The 21,162-nt window shown below is 37.7% G+C and overlaps 2 protein-coding genes and 1 pseudogene across 2 annotated transcripts; all 3 read left to right on the forward strand.

Annotated features, from left to right (window-relative positions):
- The first annotated feature begins 213 nt into the window (after positions 1 to 213).
- Or14j3 (olfactory receptor family 14 subfamily J member 3) lies at positions 214 to 1,152 on the forward strand. The gene is given in 1 exon segment (NM_001001115.1): positions 214 to 1,152. A coding segment is annotated over 1 exon segment (939 nt).
- A 7,088-nt stretch (positions 1,153 to 8,240) lies between these two features.
- On the forward strand, positions 8,241 to 9,179 carry Or14j3d (olfactory receptor family 14 subfamily J member 3D). The gene has a single exon (XM_087598789.1). It carries the CDS (start codon positions 8,241 to 8,243, stop codon positions 9,177 to 9,179), a length of 939 nt encoding a protein of 312 aa, XP_087454915.1.
- On the forward strand, positions 15,771 to 16,709 carry Or14j10-ps1 (olfactory receptor family 14 subfamily J member 10, pseudogene 1; annotated as a pseudogene).

Consider the following 21,162-nt stretch of genomic DNA (forward strand, 5'->3'; position numbering starts at 1 on the left):
TCTCAAATTTCTCAACAAGTAGAATATCGGTAGATGATAGATAAACACATAGGTAGAGGATATATCTAGGATGATAGATAAACAGATGATAAAGAATATATAGAGTAATTATTGAAATAAATATCGACAAACAAATAAATGCTTCAGGGTGTTTCCACTGCATTTAATATATTATTTTGTTTTCCAGCTCCTACCACAAATTCTGTTACCAAAATGATTGTAAAAAATATAACCACAATGAGTGGATTTCTCCTCAAGGGGTTCTCTGACAACCGTGAGCTGCAGATCTTGCATGCTTTGCTCTTCTTGGTGACATACCTATTGGGGACAGCAGGTAACTTCATCATTATCATCATCACAACACTGGACCCTCAGCTCCAATCTCCAATGTATTACTTTCTGAAGCACCTTTCCATTCTGGACCTCTCATCCCTCTCTGTCACAGTTCCTCAGTATGTTGACAGTTCCCTGGCACGAAATGGCTACATTTCATATGGACAGTGCATGCTGCAGATTTTTTTCTTCACTGGTTTTGCCTGGGGTGAAGTGGCCATTCTCACAGTGATGTCATATGATCGTTATGTAGCTGTTTGCCTTCCACTGCACTATGAGGTCGTCATGTGTCCCAGAAAGTGTAGGTGGGCTGTGACAGCTGTGTGGCTAAGCAGTGGCATTCCCGGAACCCTGTACGTAGCAACCATATTCTCTATCAAATTTTGTAGGGCCAAAATAATTCACCAATTCTTCTGTGATGTCCCTCAGTTGCTCAAGCTCTCCTGCTCTAATGATCACCTTGTAGTAATGGGAGTGGCTGATTTCCTCTCCGCAATGGCCTTTGCCTGCTTTATTGGGATCATCATCTCCTATGTCCACATATTCTCCACGGTTCTCAGAATGCCCTCTGCTGAAAGCAGATCTAAGGTCTTCTCTACTTGCCTGCCCCACCTTTTTGTTGTCTCATTGTTTCTTTCTACAGGCTCCTGTGCATACCTAAACCCTACCTCAGACTCTCCAACTGCTTTAGAGTTCTTATTCTCTGCATTTTACACAGTACTACCTCCAACTCTCAACCCTCTTATTTATAGTCTGAGAAATGAGACCATAAAGAGTGTTGTAAGAAAGTTACTGTTTAGTACAAAATTTGCTGGTTAAAATCATTTTGCTCGGTAGTTACTGACTGTTCAATTAGACACAAAAATGATTTTAATTATTGATATTCTGTCAAACTCTTATGTTAATCAAGGACAATGTTTTGTTTGTTTCTATAGACAAACTACATTATATAAAATTGTCCTTATGGAATTACAGTGTGTTATCTCTTTACATTTTAATATAAAAACTGTTGTTCCTTTAAATTAATAAAAATATTAAAAGTCTTACATTAGAGATCCACTGTTTACCTCCTAATGCATCCACACAAAAACACACACACACACACCCACACACACTGATATTACTGATATTCTCAGTATATTTCTTAACACTTTTGCAGAGATAATATTGCAATAATAAAAAGAACAAAATTAATAATATTAACCCCATTTCCACTCATGCTCATAATTTGTACATCAACCATTTATTTTAAATTTTTATTTCACATTCATTTTTAACTATCAAGATACATATTGGTATAAATATATGATATCACTAGGTAAACTTGAATGGTCAGTTATAGTTTTTCCTGAAGTACAGTTTTCAATTCACATATAAAAATTTATCTGTAAATCTTCATTCTCTTTTGTCTGTATCAATATATTCAACATCATTATAAGAAATAATAAAAATTCAAGTTTTGCCTTTATACTTCTAAAGATTAGGTTATTGAATCAAATTGTGCTAGGAACATCCCAGCCTGTAGTGTGTTAAAAGGAGACACAGAGTCAGACTCAAGTGTAGCTTTAAAGACTGATGGTTCTAGCTCAATAACTATACTAAATGTTTGTTGATAGCTTCTAAAATGTCCTAAAAACTTTCTAGCTCTGAGGGTTAAAAGCTTCTGGCTTAGGTGATGAACACCTGTAGCCTAAGGGCAGGGGATTAAGTAAAGGATTAATTGTGAGAGCCTTTTCCCTTTTATCCAAATGCCTCTTACTTTTCATGCTAGAGAAAGGTTTGGAGCAGTAAACTTCTGTTGAACCAGGAGAAAAGAATCATGCTTGCAGAAGGAAAAACAAAAACAAAAACTTTGACACAAGCAAACATGGATTAAACTCACATAAATTCATATAAAGATTCATGCATACAAATTTCTTAAATGTCTACTCTGGGCCCAGCTTACATGCATTTTCATAATTACATCCTCACACACACACATCCAGACTTCCATATGCGTTTGGAGCAAAAGACCAAACATAATGCAGAAAGAACGCACTCATTCTTGATGAAAAATGAGCTCCAATCTTTATTGCATAGAGAAAGAAAAAGCTTTGCCCTTTAAATGCTAAATGAATTAAACCTGAGTCTGTAAGAAGAAAGCCTTTTACTCTTTAATAAGACTAAACCTGGCTTGTTATTAATAAAAGACGTGTTCTGTCTCATGGTAAGGAGAAGACTGACAGTTCTTCCTTTTTCTCTGCAGCTTCTTTTTTCATCTTTCTGCATTCTGCATATTGGTCTCTTAGTTTAAGTTGCCTTATAATTTCTTAGTTCATGGGTTTTGTGTTGTTCATTTATTGCTTTGAGGATGCCTTATTCTCTTCTTAATTTTTTCCTACTTAGGGGATTATAGGAAGAGTAAGTGGTGGGGTAAATTGGGAGTGGCACACTCTTATAGAAGAAGGGGAGTAGGAGGTGAATAGGGGGCTATGGACAGGAAACTGGAAAAGGGAATAACATCTGAAATGATATTAAAGAAATATCCAAAAAAAAAACCAGAAGCTTTATTTTCCAGTGAAGGTTTTCTTGCAGAGAACATGAACAAACACAAACCCTGCCTGGGACATGATCCTTTCATGACAGTGGGAGTTCAAGGGAATTAGTGTGTACAGTACTTTTCCTGAAACATTGAATACTGATTTGGTACATGTCACAAGTTTTGGCTGTATACTTTTATGAGAGATGAAATCCTCATAATCTCACTTCACCTCTACCAGTATGTTAATCATTAAATCGAATATCAGTTGTATCCAAACTAGTTTTACTTCAGTCATCTGGTAATCTTATTATTATCACACCCATTGTAGCATTGCTGCTAGACTTCTTTCAAGCACACTTTATTTTCTTTAATAGTGTCTACACATAACAAGTATGTGGTACTGATAACTTAAATCCATTTATTTTTATTGTTCCATGATTAGTTGTTTATATGTCTCTGGGCCCAAATAAGACATATTGAAAGGCAAAATGTGTACAGGGCCCAATCCTGACAGCTCATGCTGGCTAGGATTTTCAGCAAAGGGAACATCCATCCATTCTTTATAGGAGTATAAATTTACAGCTTCTACAAAAATAAGTGTGGTGGTTCTTCAGGAAGTTGGGACTAGATATGTCTCAGGATCCACCTTTACAACTCTTGAGGATACACAAAGGATTTTAATTCCTACTGCAGAGATTGTTACTCACCCATGTTTACTGAAGCTCTATTCATAATAGCCAGAAATGTGAAAGTGCCTTGATAATTATCAATGGATGAGTAGATGAAGAAAAGGTGGTACATTTACACAATAGAACATTTTTCAGTCTTTAAAAATGAAATCATGAAATTCACCAGGAATGAGTGGATTTAGGAAAAATCATCCTGAGTAATGTATTCCAGACCCAAAAAGATAAATTTGGTATGGGACATATTGGCTTATTCGCTTGTATTTGGATGCTACCTGTTAGGTAGGTTAGCAACAGTCTACATAATCACATGAGATGGAACCCATCCCTGACGCTGCTCAAATGGCCAAGAACCTGACACTAGATAGGGCAGGGTTATAGAGAAAAGCCCAATACTTCTAAATGAAGATAGCAGTAAAATTATCCTTACAACATGTTGTAATATACGTGGATTAGTGCCTTGCTCAGCCATCATCAGAGAAGCTTCTACCTGCAGTATATGGGGACAAATACAGAGGTTCACAACTGAACAGCGTGCTGAGAAGGGCTCAGAAACAGCCAGTCCGAAATGGGATAGCTCTATCAAATCTCTTCCCTCACAGCTCAAAGAATACTGCAAAAGAGGAGACAAGAAGAATTTAATAGCCAGAGGGGATAAAAGATTGTAAGAGCCAGTGGGGATGGAGGTCATTAAGAAAATGAAGCCTTCTAAACACAGGTGTACTAAAGCCCAAGTGAACTCCCAGAGACTGTGGTAGGATGCATAGGGCCTGCACAATAATACAAGATGAGGTCCTAGCACTGAGAAGAGAATTGGACACAGTTGCCATCCCTAAGCAAGAAATGAAAATACAAACATAAAGTTAGTTGTCTCCAGTGGAGAGTAGGGGTGAGAACATCTGTAGGTGGGAAGAAAACTGGGTTTGCCCATAGGTCTGTGAAGTTCACGGGGAATGAAAGTAGAGGGTAGACAGGCCTCTGTAAGTTGTCTCTTGTGCAGTAGGGATGAGATTGAAAAATTGGAAATGGAGGTGTGGAAGAACATTGAAGATCACCTACTTGGTTCTCCTGTCGATGTAAAAACCAAAATATGAATAGCTGTAGAGCTATAACTTGATAGCACAGCTAGCCTTGTTCTCAAGCAATGGAAAAAACAGTAATAGTAAAGCAATATCATGATCAATTTGTCCCTCAATTTCATTGGTCTCAGGAAAGTATTTGGGTCTCACCCATGTAAAACTAAATGATGCTTCAAATTAAAGCTCTACACAATGTAACCCATCAGATGTTCAGAAACCTTTTGGCAAAATCCTATAATTGCATTTCTGTTGGTGACTTTCAAGAGGCCATGAGATTCTATTTGAAGCAAAACAAAGTAATTCTTTATTTGCTGTAGAAGAGAATAAAAATTTTTAAGGAGCAAACCAATTGTTCTCTGGCATCATCTGTGACTTGGCCACACTCAACATCCATCTGTACTGATGATTGCATAACATGAACTCTAAACTTCAAGTAGAAGGAATCCTTGATATATCTAGATTTCCTCATTAGCCTAACTGATGAATTATGATTTCTTTGAATATAACTTTGATAGAATAAACTATGGATGGCAAATATATAACTTCTTACATTATTTTTCTCCTGTAATTTATCTATTCTTTTTTCCTGTCATAAATGTAAAATTTTTCTACACAGTAGCTGTCTACCTCAGGTAGTCAGACTATCAGCTGCCCCTGTGAGATATTGCCTACAATGGCTGAATCAAAGACACTCAGTGAGGTGCCCAGAGTTCTGAGCTCCAGTCAACTTTCTGGAGATTCACAGCTCTACTAAGGCCTGAAAACCACTGAGCTGGGACAACTAAACCCCACGATCACAAACCATTCAGTAGCTTTGTGGAAATGTTAAGGACTCCATTTCCCAGGTGACGCGGGGTCAGAGTAAATGAAGTAACTTGGTCTGAGTCCAAATTTCTATTTCAAAAGAGACTACAAATCCAAGTCCATCCCCTCTCCACAAGAAAACAGCTCACCACAATTGTTCTCTAGGGACATAATATGATTTAAAAGTCTGCAGTTGTGAACAAGATATATGTGAAACTGTTGATCAGCTTGGAGAGCTACATCCACAAGACATCCTGGAGTAAGTTTCCCAAACTTGTATGAGGACAGATCCGTATTTTATGGACATTCTAATGCAACCTTACACTCTAACTAGGTTAATATTAAGTATATCATAATGAAGTAGGAAGGCCACTTTACTGAAAACAAACTAGATTTAAAAATTCTTGTACACATAATAAGGGACTATGTGAGAAGACTGTTGAATGAGAAAAGTTAATGTGTTACTTTCTGGAAAATATGACACTTCTGTAAACTGTTAAACCACTTCTAAAATAGCTCTCAGAATCAGCAGAGACATCCAAGGTAGACAAGATCAATGTGATTGTTACTCTGTCCCTGTGTCTTTTTGAAATGTGTAAATTTTTATAACTCGATGGCAATATTGTTATTCAAGTTACTAACTCACGTTTTTCCTATTAAAGTGTTTACCTCCAAGCTGATGAAACTACCTGTGTGGATCAAGGTATAACTGTTTTAGGAAGGACTCAAACTTTCCTCCTGTCTCATATATAGGAATGATCAATATTACTCAGCTTTCATTTTTTCTTTGTTTTGTTTTGGTTTTTTTTTTTCGGAGCTGGGGACCGAACCCAGGGCCTTGAGCTTGCTAGGCAAGCGCTCTACCACTGAGTTAAATCCCCAATCCCATTACTCAGCTTTCTTAATTCTCAGTGCTGGATTGATTTGTCAGGTTTAAATATTAATATAAAATGAACTGATTTTGCTTGTCACATTAAAATTTTAATTTAAATGATTCAGTAGAAAATTTAGTATATACAGTAAACATAAATATGTTAATCATTAGACCAACCTTACAGAAAAATACTATCAAATCACAGCATTTAAAAGATGAAAATTCTGACACAAATAGGGATAGCTTTGCTTTTTCTCAAATATCTGTTGTGTATCTTAGGTGTTGAAGAAATCAAATGGTACGGGGATATTCTAGAATGATTCAACTTATGACTGAGGTACACAGAGAAGCAAAAATGAGGCTTTCAAATGCAAAACCTGTATCAGATGAAACAAAAGTCATCTAGTTTATTTAACAGTATTTTATTTTCCTAGAGATGCAGGATCTTTCTGTGGAGCCCACATTGTTTTGAATTCAGCATGCTGCTGTCACAGGTCCAGGGACTCATTTTCTCATGGCATAGTTAGACCACATCAATTACAATCTAATTACAACATCCTGCCATGTGAATGGATGTAGGTTTCGAGTTATTTGCTGTCAAGTTCATTCTTGCAAAAAAGATCGGAGGGTGGTGGAGTGAAGTACAGGGAGATAGGATGACACACGACAGATGCCACATAATGGAAAATGCCTCAAGATTAAAAAGGATGTCATCAAATTTTATGCTGTGATTCCATTTTTAAGCACAAATTTTTAGATAGGCACAAAAATTTTCTGATGATATTTCACAGGACTTAAGACTTCAAAAGACTGACAGCATATTTTCTTTTGTTGCATAAAATTCTGAAATCAAACACTAATGGATTAAAAATGCAGGAAGTTAACACTCCATTAAATTCTCATCAGCCATGCAACACCAACATGCATCTTCCAAGGGAAGAATAATGGTTTCTTTTTAATCCTTCAAATATCAAAACACAGGACAATGAACTAAAACATGATTTGTATCTGAAGCATAAATGGCTTGAAATTTCTAGTCTCTTATTGGATATTGGCCGTTTTCCTCCACACCTTAAACTACTTCAAGAAATCAACATCTGTCTTTGCAATTGTTTTTACTTGAGGTAAGTTCTAATAACTGTTTGATGGCTACACCTGAGGTTAATAGTATAGGCTGCAGTGAAATAAAAATAGAATTCAAAGAGAAATTATTTGACCTCTAAAATAATTGTTGAAATGAATAGGGTTTCTAAATTGAATGTGGGTTGTGAGTGTTTCCCTTGCCCAAGTGTTTTTATTCTTACTTTCAATAATACCTGCATGGTAATTTGAGAGCAATAAAACTATCATTTGTACACTTGACTCTACAATGACCAATAACCTCTCGCAATAAAAAGAGTATTGTTTGCTAAGAGAGAATAAATCTTTCCAGTAGACACCCAAAACTTATCATAATTCCTGGCAAACATATTTTAATTCATATAAACGTGTATTTTATTTGCTACAAAGGTATTCAATCCTATTTTCAAAATTTTCTCATCCATAGTACATCACTGCCTGTTAACTGGTGACTTAAAGAAAAATCAGTGTGTTTCAACCATGGCAGTGGAGCAGTGCTTTTTCTTGGGGCAAATACAATCACATTCCTTGAGAGAACTGGTGATCGACCACATGTATATACACCTGTAACTACTGCTTTATGATTGAATAATGTGAGATCTATAGAGATGAGAAAAATGTGCTCTCACTTAAATTTCTCAGTAAATAGAATATCAGTAGATTATAGATAAATAGATGATATATCTAGGGAGAAATAAAAATAGATGATAAAGAGTATATAGGTAATTATTGAAATAAAATTGATGAACAATAAAGCCTTATCTCTTTTGTGCATTTAATGTATTATTTTGTTCTCCAGTTCATACCACAAGTTCTGTTACCAAATGATTGTGAAAAATAAAACCACAATGACTGGATTTCTCCTCAAGGGGTTCTCTGACAACCATGAGCTGCAGATCTTACAGGCTTTGCTCTTCTTGGTGACATACCTATTGGGCTCAGCAGGTAACTTCATCATTATCACCATCACAACACTGGACCCTCAGCTCCAGTCTCCAATGTATTACTTTCTGAAGCAGCTTTCCATTTTGGACCTCTTATCCCTCTCTGTCACAATTCCTCAGTATGTTGATAGTTCCCTGGCACGAAGTGGCTACATTTCCTATGAAGAGTGCATGATGCAGGTTTTCTTTTTCACAGTTTTAGCCTCCAGTGAGATGGCCATTCTCACAGTGATGTCTTATGACCGCTATGTGGCCATCTGCCTCCCACTGACTTATGAGGTTATCATGGGTCCCAGAAAGTGCACTTGGGCTGTGGCAGCTGTGTGGCTAAGTGGAAGCATCTCAGGGACATTATACACAGCAAGTACACTCTCCATCAGATTCTGTGGGGACAAAATAATTCACCAGTTCTTCTGTGATATCCCCCAGTTGCTTAAGCTCTCCTGCTCTAATGATCACCTTGATATAATTGGAATGATTGATTTCCTGTCAGCAATAACCTTTGCCTGCTTTATTGGAATTGTCATCTCCTATGTCCACATATTCTCCACAGTTCTCAGGATGCCCTCTGCTGAAAGCAGGTCTAAGGTCTTCTCTACTTGCCTGCCCCACCTTTTTGTTGTCTCATTGTTTCTTTCTACAGGCTTTTGTGCATATCTAAACCCTACCTCAGACTCTCCATATGCTTTAGAGTTCTTATTCTCTGTCTTTTATGCAGTAATACCTCCTACTCTTAACCCTCTTATTTACAGTCTGAGAAATGAGACCATAAAGAGTGTTGTAAGGAAGTTACTGTTTAGAATAAAATTAGCTGGGTAACATTATTTTGCCCTATTGTTTCTGGCTGTTTAATTAAACACGTGAATGATTTTAATCATTAGTGTTTCCTCAAATTGTAATATTAATGAAAAGTTATGTTTGTTTTCATTTTTTGTAGATAACCTTTGTTATATAACCATGTCTTTATGGAAGTACATTTCCTTCTTCCTTTCCATTTTAGTATTAAAATTGTTGTTCCTTCAAACTAATAAAGTATTTAAAAGCTTTGTAATATATATTCATTTCTTTTTACCTCCTAAACATATATACATATATATATATATATATATATATATATATATATATATATATATATATGCCGCCGACACACTGATAATCTCAGTATTTTTCTTGACAATTTTGCAGAGGCAATATCCCAAAAATAAAAACAGAAAAGAAGGGGTTGGAGATTTGGCTCAGTGGTACAGTGCTTGCCTAGCAAGTACAAGGCCCAGGGTTTTGTCCCCAGCTCCAAAAATAAGAAAAAAAAGAAAAAAGAAAAAAACCAGAAACGTAATACTAATACTCAAATGGGCAAGAATCCAAGACTAGATAGGCCAGGGTTATAGAGAGAAACCCAATACTAGTAAATGAGCATAGCAGTAAAATTATCCACACAACATATTGCAATATTTGTGGATTAATGTCTTGCTCAGCCATCATCAGAGAAGGTTCTACCTGCAGTATATGGGGACAAATACAGAAGTTCACAACTGAACCGTGTGCTGAGAAGGGCTCAGAAACAGCCAGTCCTAAATGGGATAGCTCTATCGAATCTCTTCCCGCAGAGCTCAAAGTATACTGCAAAAGAGGAGGAAAGAAGAATTTAATAGCCAGAGGGGATAAAAGAATGTAAGGGATAGGGGGGATGGAGGCTACCAAGAAAATGAGGCCTTCTAAACACAGGTGTACTAAACCCCAAGTGAACTCCCAGAGACTGTGTTAGGATGCACAGGGCCTGCACAATTCCACGAGGCGGGTTCCCAGCACTGAGAAGTAAAGTGTTCAGAGTTGTCATCCCTAACCCAGAAATAAAAATATAAATGTAAAATCCTTGTCTCCAGTGGAGTCTCACTCTAAAACAATAACAAACAAACAAAGTATCAATCAAAAAAACCCACAGATATTATTAATGATACTCAGGTGTACTTGCAGGTAGGAGCCAAGCACAACTGTCATCTGAGAATCTTCGTCCAGCAGCAGATGGAAACAGATGTAGAGACCCACAGCCAAACGTTAGACAGGACTCAGGGAGTCTTGTAGAAGGCTCAGCAGAAGAACTGTGGGATACAGAGTTATCAAAGACACCATAAGAATAACATACAAACCAACTGATCTGGGCCCATGGAGGATCAAAGACTCTGTACCACCAACCAAAGAGCATGCATGGACTGGACTTAGGCCCCCTACATACGTGCAGATTGGTCTTCATAGGGGTTCCATAGCAACTGCTGCAGGGGCTGTCTCTGATTCCGACTCTGTTGGCTGCCTTTGGATTTGATTCTCCTAGCTGGGCTGCCTTGTCTGGCCTCCATGGGAAAGGATGCACTTTGTCTGGAGGCTACCTGATATGTCAAGGTGGGTACCATGTTGGGGGCGGGGGCTTCAACTTTTCTGAATAGATGGGGTGAATGGAATAGGGAAAGGGAAGTTGGACAATGCCACTGGAAAGAGTCAAGAGAGGGGCTCTGTGAACAGGATGTAAAGTGAATATATTAATTAATTAAGAAGAGAAAAACCACAATGGTATCTTTGGAGAATCTGTGTCTCGTTATGTTTAATCAGGGCATTTTTCTTAACCTTACAGGTCCTTTGCATATATATTATGGCTTCTGGTCTTTTGTAAAGGAATCCCTGGGTGCTCGAACATGTGTATCTCTGCATTTACTTGTGTTTCATGTGATTTTCTTTGGCTGTATTTCTTCTTCTTCTTCTTCTTCTTCTTCTTCTTCTTCTTCTTCTTCTTCTTCTTCTTCTTCTTCTTCTTCTTCTCCTTCTTCTTCTTCTCTCTCTCTGTCTCTCTTTCTCTCACTCTCTCATGTCTGGGTCTGTATGTGTATGTGTGTCCTCTTCCAATTATTTGTTTTACATCATATTTTATTATAATTAATTAGATATCTGTTTTTTTGTTCTAATGAGAGATTGACTGTAGATCTAGATTGGAGAAGGAACTTGGAGACATTGGAAAAGGTGAAATCCTAATCATATTATATTCTGTGTTACTCAATTCTTTTATATATAGGCTACTAATCTTCATGTGTAAATTTTGTATCCTGATACTTTGATGAAAATGTTTTTCAGCGATAGCAATTTCCTAGTGAAGCCTTTACAAACACAAAAAATAAGCTCTGACTTCCCTTCCTATCTGTCTCTTCTTGGTCTCCTTCAGTTGTCTTATCTGCTCTAGCTAAGATCACCAATACTATATCAAAAAATCCTGGGGACAATGGTCAACCTTGTATTTTTGGTGAAATTTCTTCTAATGAAATTTCTTCTTTTCAGTTGATCTTGACTGTGGGCTTCCTGTAAACCGGTTAAATTGTCTTTTAGTTATATTTAATTTCTCAGGACTTACGGTTGTATTGTTGCTGGGCTCTAGAAAATACATTTTGTATTAATTGTTTGACTATGTTTTTACTTTAATCTCTAAGCATGTAAATTTGGGATGGTTATGATTCAAGGTGCTGATATCTTTTCTTTGTAGGGTGTGTTTTCAATTCCTTGGTTTCTGTCATGTTCACTGGATGTTTAGGAGCATGTGATGGCTGTGGATTGCCTGATACAGAGTGTTTCTCTGTATCCCTGGCAGGTGGTATAACTGTGGATTCCAAGAAAGAGTGATTTTCTAGGTGTAAGGAGCTGAGAAAAATGAATGGGGATCGGCTGAGAGAGTGGGGGTGAGAAAATCTGTAGGAGAGAAGAAAATTGGATCAGCCCCACGGATATGTGGAGTCCACAGGGAATGAAAGTAGAGAGGGTAGACAGGCCCCTGTAAGTTGTCTCCTGCCCAGTGAGGATGAGATTGGAGAAGTGGAAATGGAGGTCTGGAAGAACAGTGAAGATCACCTACCTGGTTGTGCTATCAATGTAGAAACCTAAATATGAATAGCTGTAGAGATATAGCTTGGTAGCTCAGCTGGTCTTGTTCTGCACCAATGGAAAAAATAGTAATAGAAAAAGCAAGATCGTGATCCATTTGTCACTCAATTCCATTGTTTTCAGGAGAGGATTTGTGCTTCACCCATCTACAAATAACTGATGCTTTGAATTAGGCAAAGCTCTATACAATGTAACCCATCAGATGTTGAGAAAGCTTTTGGCAAAACCCTATAATTGCATTTCTGTTGGTGACTTTCAAGAGGCCATGAGATTCTATTTGAACCAAAACAAAGTAATTCTTTATTTTCCGTAGAAGAGAATAAGTAATTTTTAAGGAGCAAACCAATTGTTCTCTGGCATCATCTGTGACTTGGCCACACTCAACATCCATCTGTACTGATGATTGCCTAACATGAACTCTAAACTTCAAGTAGAAGGAATCCTTGATATATCTAGATTTTCTCATTAGCCTAACTGATGAATTATGATTTCTTTGAATATAACTTTGATAGAATAAACTATGGATGGCAAATGGATAATCTCTTACATTATTTTTCTCCTATAAATTATCTATTCTTTTTCCCTGTCATAAATGTGCAATTTTTCTACACAGTAGCTATCTCCTTGAGGTAGTCAGACTATCAGATGCCCCTGTGAGTTATTGCCTACAATGGCTCAATCAGAGACACTCAGTGAGGTGCCTAGGGTTCTGACCTCTAATCAGCTTTCTGAAGATTCACAGTTTCACTAAGGACTAAAAACCCCTGAGCTGGGACAACTAAACCCCACGATCACAAAACCATTCCACAGCTGTGTGGAAATGTTAAGGACTCCATTTCCCAGGTGACACGGGGTCAGAGTAAATGAAGTAACTTTGTCTGAGTCCAAATTTCTCTTTCTAAAGAGACTACACCTCCAAGTCCATTCCCTCTCTACAAGAAAACAGCTCACCACAATTGTTCTCTAGGGACATAATATGATTTAAAAGTCTGCAATTGTGGACAAGATATATGTGAAACTGTTGATCAGCTTGGAGAGTTACATCCACAAGACATCCTGGAGTAAGTTTCCCAAACTTGTATGAGGACAGATCCGTATTTTATGGACATTCTAATGCAACCTTACACTCTAACTAGGTTAAAATTAAGGCTATCATAATAAAGTAGGAAGGGCACTTTACTGAAAATAAACCAGTTTTTAAAATTTATGTACACATAGTAAGGGACTATGTGAGAAGACTGTTGAATGAGAAAAGTTAATGTGTTACTTTATGGAAAATATGATGCTTCTGTAAACTGTTAAACCATTTCTAAAACAGCTCTCAGAATCAACAGAGACAGTCCAAGGTAGGTAAGATCAATGTGATTGTTACTCTGTCCCTGTGTTTTTTTTGAAATGTGTAAATTTTAATAGCTCAATGGCAATATTGTTATTCACGTTACTAACCCACGTTTTTCTTATTAAAGCGTTTACCTCCAACTGATGAAGCTCCCTGTGAGGTTCAAGGAAAACCTGTTTTAGGAAGGACTCAAACTTGCCTCCTGTCTCATACATAGGAATGATCAATATTACTCAGCTTTCTTAATTCTCAGTGCTGGATTGATTTGTCAGGTTTAAATATTAATATAAAATGAACTGATTTTGCTTGTCAGATTAAAATTTTAATTTAAATCATTCAGTAGAAAATTTAGAATAAACAGTAAACATAAATATGTTAATCATTAGACCAACCACAAAGGAAAATACTATCAAAGCACAGAATTTAAAAGATGAAAATTCTGACACAAATAGGGATATCTTTGATTTTTCTCTAACATCTTTGTGCATCTGAGGTGTTGAAGAAATCAAATGGTACGGGGATATTCTAGAATGATTCAAGTTATGTGTGAGTTACACAGGACAGGGAAGATGAGGCTTTCAAATGCAAAACCTGTATCAGATGAAACAAAAGTCATCTAGTTTATTTAACAGTATTTTATTTTCCTATAGATGCAGGATCTTTCTGTGGAGCCCACATTGTTTTGAATTCAGCATGCTGCTGTCAGAGGTCCAGGGACTCATTTTCTCATGGCATAGTTAGACCACATCAATTACAATCTAATTACAACATCCTGCCATGTGAATGGATGTAGGTTTCGAGTTATTTGCTGTCAAGTTCATTCTTGCAAAAAAGATCGGAGGGTGGTGGAGTGAAGTACAGGCAGATAGGATGACACACGACAGACGCCACATAATGGAAAATGCCTCAAGATTATAAAGGATGTCCTCAAATTTTATGCTGTGATTCCATTTTTAAGCATTTAGATAGGCACAAAAATTATCTGATTATATTTCACAGGACTTAAGACTTCAAAAGACTGACAGCATATTTTCTTTTGTTGCATAAAATTCTGAAATCAAACACTAATGGATTAAAAATGCACGAAGCTAACACTCCATTAAATTCTCATCAGTCATTCAACACCAACATGCATCTTCCAAGGGAAGAATGATGGTTTCGTTTTAATCCTTCAAATATCAAAACAAAGGACAATGAACTACAACATGATTTGTATCTGAAACATAAATGGCTTGAAATTTCTAGTCTCTTATTGGATATTGACCATTTTCCTCCACACCTTAAACTACTTCAAGAAATCAACATCTGTCTTTGCAATTGTTTTTGCTTGAGGTAAGTGCTAATAACTGTTTGATGGCTACACCTGAGGTTAATAGTATAGGCTGCAGTGAAATAAAAATAGAATTCAAAGAGAAATTATTTGACCTGTAAAATACTTGTTGAAATGAATAGGGTTACTAAATTGTACGTGGGTTGTGAGTGTTTCCCTTGCCCAAGTGTTTTTATTCTTACTTTCAATAATACCTGCATGGTAATTTGAGAGCAATAAAACTATCATTTGTACACTTGATTCTACAATGACCAATAACCTCTCGCAGTAAAAAGAGTATTGTTTGGTAAGAGAGAATAAATCTTTCCAGTGGACACCCAAACTTATTGTAATTCCTGGCAAACATATTTTAATTCATATAAACCTGTATTCCATTTGCTACAAAGGTATTCAATCCTATGTTCAAAACCTTCTCATCCATAGTACATCACTCCTTGTTAACTAGTGACTTAAAGAAAAATCAGTGTGTTTCAACCATGGCAGTGAAGCAGTGCTTTTTCATGAGGCGAATACAATCACATTCCTTGAGAGAACTGGTGATCGACCACATGTATATACACCTGTAACTGCTGCTTTATGATTGAATAATGTGAGATCTATAGAGATGAGAAAAATGTGCCCTCACTTAAATTTCTCAGTAAACAGAATATCAGTAAATGATAGATAAATAGATGATATATCTAGGGAGAAATATAAATAGATGATAAAGAGTATATAGGTAATTACTGAAATAAAATTGATGAACAATAAAGCCTCATCACCTTTTTGTGTATTTAATGTATTATTTTGTTCTCCAGTTCACAACACAAGTTCTGTTACCAAAATGATTTGGAAAAATATAACCACAATGAGTGGATTTGTCCTCAAGGGGTTCTCTGACAACCATGAGATGCAGGTTTTACAGGCTTTGCTCTTCTTGGTGACATACCTATTGGGCTCAGCAGGTAACTTCATCATTATCACCATCATAACACTGGACCCTCAGCTCCAGTCTCCAATGTATTACTTTCTGAAGCACCTTTCCATTCTGGACCTCTCATCCCTCTCTGTCACAGTTCCTCAGTATGTTGACAGTTCCCTGGCACGAAGTGGCTACATTTCCTATGGAGAATGCATGATGCAGGTTTTTTTTTTCACAGCTTTGGCCTCAAGTGAGATGGCCATTCTCACAGTGATGTCTTATGACCGCTATGTGGCCATCTGCCTCCCACTGCACTATGAGGTCATCATGGGTCCCAGAAAGTGCACTTGGGCTGTGGCAGCTGTGTGGTTAAGTGGAAGCATCTCAGGAACATTATACACAGCAAGTACACTCTCCATCAGATTCTGTGGGGACAAAATAATTCACCAGTTCTTCTGTGATGTCCCCCAGTTGCTTAAGCTCTCCTGCTCTAATGATCACTTTGTAATAATTGGAATGATTGATTTCCTGTCTGTAATTACCTTTGCCTGCTTTATTGGGATCATCATCTCCTATGTCCACATATTCTCCACAGTTCTCAGGATGCCCTCTGCTGAAAGCAGGTCTAAGGTCTTCTCTACTTGCCTGCCCCACCTTTTTGTTGTCTCATTGTTTCTTTCTACAGGCTTCTGTGCATATCTAAACCCAACCTCAGGCTCTCCATCTACTTTAGAGTTCTTATTCTCTGTCTTTTATGCAGTAATACCTCCTACTCTTAACCCTCTTATTTACAGTCTGAGAAATGAGACCATAAAGAGTGTTGTAAGGAAGTTATTGTTTAATATAAAATTTGATGTGTAGGATTATTTTGCCCTGTTGTTTCTGGTTGTTTAATTAAACACGTGAATGATTTTAGTCATTAGCGTTTCCTCAATCTGTAATATTAATGAAAAGTTATGTTTGTTTTCATTTTTTGTAGATAAACTGTGCTATATAACCATGACTTTATGGAAGTACATTTCCTTCTTCCTTTGCATTTTAGTATTAAAAGTGTTGTTCCTTCAAATTAATAAAATATTTAAAAGCTGTGTAAAATATATTCATTACTTTTTAATTCCTAAACATATATATACGCCAACACACTGATAATCTCAGCATTTTTCTTGACAATTTTGCAGAGGCAATATCACAAAAATAAAAACAGAAAATAATACTAATACTAATACTCAAATGGCCAAGAATCGAAGACTAGATAGGCCAGGGTTATAGAGAAAACCCCAATACTAGTAAATGAAGATAGCAGAAAAATTATCCACACAACATATTGCAATATTTGTGGATTAATGTCTTGCTCAATCATCATCAGAGAATGTTCTACCTGCAGCATATGGGGACAAATACAGAGGTTCACAACTGAACCATGTGCTGAGAAGGACTCAGAAACACCCAGACCTCTATGGGATAGCTCTATGAAATCTCTTCCCTCATAGCTCAAAGAATACTGCAAAAGAGGAGGCAAGAAGAATTTAATAGCCAGAGGGGATAAAAGAATGCGCAAGTACCAGGGGGGATGGAGGCCACTAAGAAAATGAGGCCTTCCAAATACAGGTGTACTAAAGCACATGTGAACTCCAAGTGACTGTGGTAGGATGCACAGGGCCAGGACAATTCCACCAGATGGGGTTCCCCCACAGAGAAGTGAAGTGGACCCAGTTGCCATTCCTAACACAGAAATAAAAATGTGAATGTAAAGTCTCTAGTGGAATCTCACTCTAAGAACAAAAACAAACAAAAATATCAAACAAACTCACTGACACTTTTTGTGGTACTCCAGGATGGTTGCAGGTAGGAGCCTAGCATTACTATCATCTGAGAATCTTCATCCAGCAGCTGATCAAAACAGATGTAGAGACCCACAGCCAAACATGAGTCAGAGCCCAGGGAGTCTTGTAGAAGGCTCAGCAGAAGGACTGAGGGAGCCAGAGTGGTCAACGACACCACAAGAATGACCTACAAAGCCAACTATCCTGGGCCCATGGAGGCTCAAAGAATCTGTACCACTAACCAAAGAGCATGCATGGACTGGACTTAGGCCCACTATGCATGTGTAGCTTGGTCTACATAGGGCGTCCATAGAAACTGGAGCAGGGGCAGTCTCAGACTCAGACTCCGTTAGCTGCCTATGGATCACATTCCCTAGCTGGGCTGCCTTGTCTGGCCTCCGTGGGAAAAGACGCACTCAGTCCTGAGGCAAACTGGTATGCTAAGGTGGGTACCATGGGGGGCTTCCACTTATCTGAAAGGAAGGGGAGGATGGAATAGGGAAAAGGGTGTTGGATAATGGGAGTGGAAAGAGAGGAGGGAAGGGGACTGTGATCAGGATATAAAGTGAATATATTAATTAATAAAGGAGAAAAAACCACAATGGCATCTTTGGAGAATCTATGTCTCGAAATGCTTTATCAGGGCACTTTTCTTAACCATACAGGTCCTTTGCGTATATATTATGGCTTTTGCTTTTTTTTTAATGGAATCACTGGGTGCATGAACATGTGTATTTCTGCACTTACTTGTGTTTTGTGTGCTTTGTCTTTGGTTGTATTTCTTCTGCTTTTTACTGTGTGTGTGTATGTGTGTGTGTGTGTGTGTGTCTGTGTGTCTGTGTGTTTGTGTCTGTGTCTGTGTGTTTGTGTGTGAGAGAGAGACAGGGACAGAGACAGAGAGAGAGAGAGAATGTATGTGTGTATGTGTGTGCATGTGTGCTGTGTGTGTGTGTGCCCTGTTCCAACAATTTTGTTTTGTTTTATATTTTATTTTATTATTATTATTTATATGTCTGGGATTTTATTGTAATGAGAGATTGGTTGTAGATTTGTATTGGAGGGGAAGTGAGAAGGAACTTGGAGACATTGGAAAATGGGGAAATGGTAATCATAATATATTTTCTTTTGCATATAGTACATTCTTCTTTTGTATATAGACTACTAATCTTCATGTGTTAATTTTGTGCTCTGCTACTTTTCTGAAAGTGTTTATCAGCTAGAGCAATTTCCTAGAATACTATTACAAACACAAAATAAAGAAACTTTGACTTCCTTTCCTGTAGTAGCTATTCCTCATTGTCGACTTGACAATATCTGGAATGAACTACTGTCCAGAATTGGAAGGTTCACCTTTGATCCTGATCTTGAGCCTGGGATACACAAGTTTCTGACCTGGATCTTGGTATGCAGGTCCTGAGGCAAAGTGGCTATGAATCCCAGGAGCTTAAGGCAAGTCAATTGCTGAGTTCAATGTCACCTGTGACAAACCAAGTTCCAGGTCCAGGTGTGATGATACACAGTTTTAATCTGGGACACACCTTCCGCTGGAGACTTACATAAAGACATTGAAAAAAGGAAGAGTCTCTCTTTTTTGCCTGCCTGTATTGTGGGACTGAGCCACCACTAGATCCTTAGATTTACATTCACAACTGCTGCTGATCAGTGTTGGTGAGTTGGACTACAGACTGTAAGTTATAAACAAATTCTTTTTTATATGGAGATTGTCCATAAGTTCTGTGACTCTAGAGAACCCGGAGTAAGCCAAGATGCTACCAGCAGCATATTTAGAGGAGCAGAAATATAAGGAAAAATCTTTTAAATATCTAGCGTTGGTGTGGTAATTCACCAGCACCTTCAACTACTGAAACCTCCCCCAAATACTCTCTCTCCTGGGACCTAGAAAATATTGAAGATCCGTGATTGAAAATATATTTCCAACTTAAAGAAGCTAGTGCCTTTGATTATCTTCATGAATTAGGTGATGCGGTGTACAAAACTTTCCACAAGTTGGGGGGAAATTGAAATATGATTTTGCTGGCCCATTGCTCTTAGTATCTCTGGAAAACTTAAGAAGGAAAAGAATGAGCTGTATGAGAAAATCCAATGTCTCCTGATGCCATTAAATAATTTCAAGCTTTCTAAGTGTGTTCTTGAAGAGAATCTTCTCTCCACCAGCCATAGAGCTTGGATTTGCAAATATCAAACTGAAGCCCTCCTTATAAGGTTGGCTGAATTGCAGTGAGAATTCAAGTCTCAGTCTCAGAGGGTGTCAGCAGTTAAATTAAGGGCATCAATTGGCAAAAAAAAAAATGTTATCCTATAACTTGGGATAGGGATTTGTGGGAGGACCCTGTTGAAGGTGATAATTGACTCTTCAGATTCTCAATGGTTTACCCCACCTGAAGAAGCAGTACCCTCAGCCCCACAACCCTTGAAATATTGCCTCTTTCACATGAGAAAATTAACCCCTCAGAGAAGTCCAGTAGTGATTTTCAAAGAAGAAAATGCCAGACAGTGTTTATGTTTCTCCAGGCCCACCAACAGTTTGTTCTTGACCCATAACCAAAATCAAGGCAAAAATAGGCCTCTAGGGAGGAGGTAGAATGTGTTGCCATGAGGAAATGCCATCTACTACTAAGGAGCTTAGTGAGTTTGCTAATTCATTCAAGCAGAAGTCTGGAGAATATGTGTGGGAATGAATTTTAACAGTGTGGCATAATGGTGGAAGGAACATAAAACTAGATCAGGCTTAATTTATTGACATGGTCTCTCTGAGTGGAGATTCTAGGTTTAATATGGAAGGCCACACAGTTAAAAAAAAGTGTCAGAAGTTTGTTTGAATGGTTGTCTGAAGCGTTCATCTAATGATGGCCTACTGAAAAGGAGTTGCAGATGCCAGATATCCCTTGGCTCAGGGTTGATAAAGGGATTTTAAGACTCAGGAAAATTGTAATGCTAGAGTGGATACGTTGTGTAAAACCTAATCCTCCACAATTGGAAGGCCCAGTAGATCAGCCCTTCAGGAATCCTGTAAGATGCAAACTGGTGAGAGGGGCACCAGGACATTTTAAGGATTTTGTTTTTACCATTTTCTTTGTGCCAGACCTTAGGTTTGGAGATACTGCAGCTCAACTAGATGAATTAAATGCAATGAGTTTATTTTGGCCCCAAGTTAACAAGGGCCAGGTGGCAGCATTGAATCACCTGAGACAAGGTGATAGTAGGTAATATAATGGACAGCATAGACAAAATGTGTATAATGATATAGCCTGCAATGGCCAGCACAGGAGAAGTGAATTTATAATGGAATGACTCATTCAGACCTTGGTCTGGCTAATCAGTAATGGTATTTCCAGGCATGAAATAGATAAGAAACCTATTATCTGTTTGATCTGTATAAGCAGAAAAATTCTCAAAAAATGGGAACGGCTACATTGTATTGTGGCGACAGTCAATCTAGGCCAGTAAATCAGTTTACAGACTTGAGGCAG

Source organism: Rattus norvegicus, chromosome 20 (assembly GCF_021556685.1).
Source record: "Rattus norvegicus strain SHRSP/BbbUtx chromosome 20, alternate assembly SHRSP_T2T, whole genome shotgun sequence".
In the NCBI taxonomy this organism is placed as follows: Eukaryota; Metazoa; Chordata; class Mammalia; order Rodentia; family Muridae; genus Rattus; species Rattus norvegicus.

Excerpts from the sequence above, each read along its gene's own strand:
- Or14j3d (XM_087598789.1), top strand. The coding sequence starts at position 8,241 with ATGATTGTGAAAAATAAAACCACAATGACTGGATTTCTCCTCAAGGGG.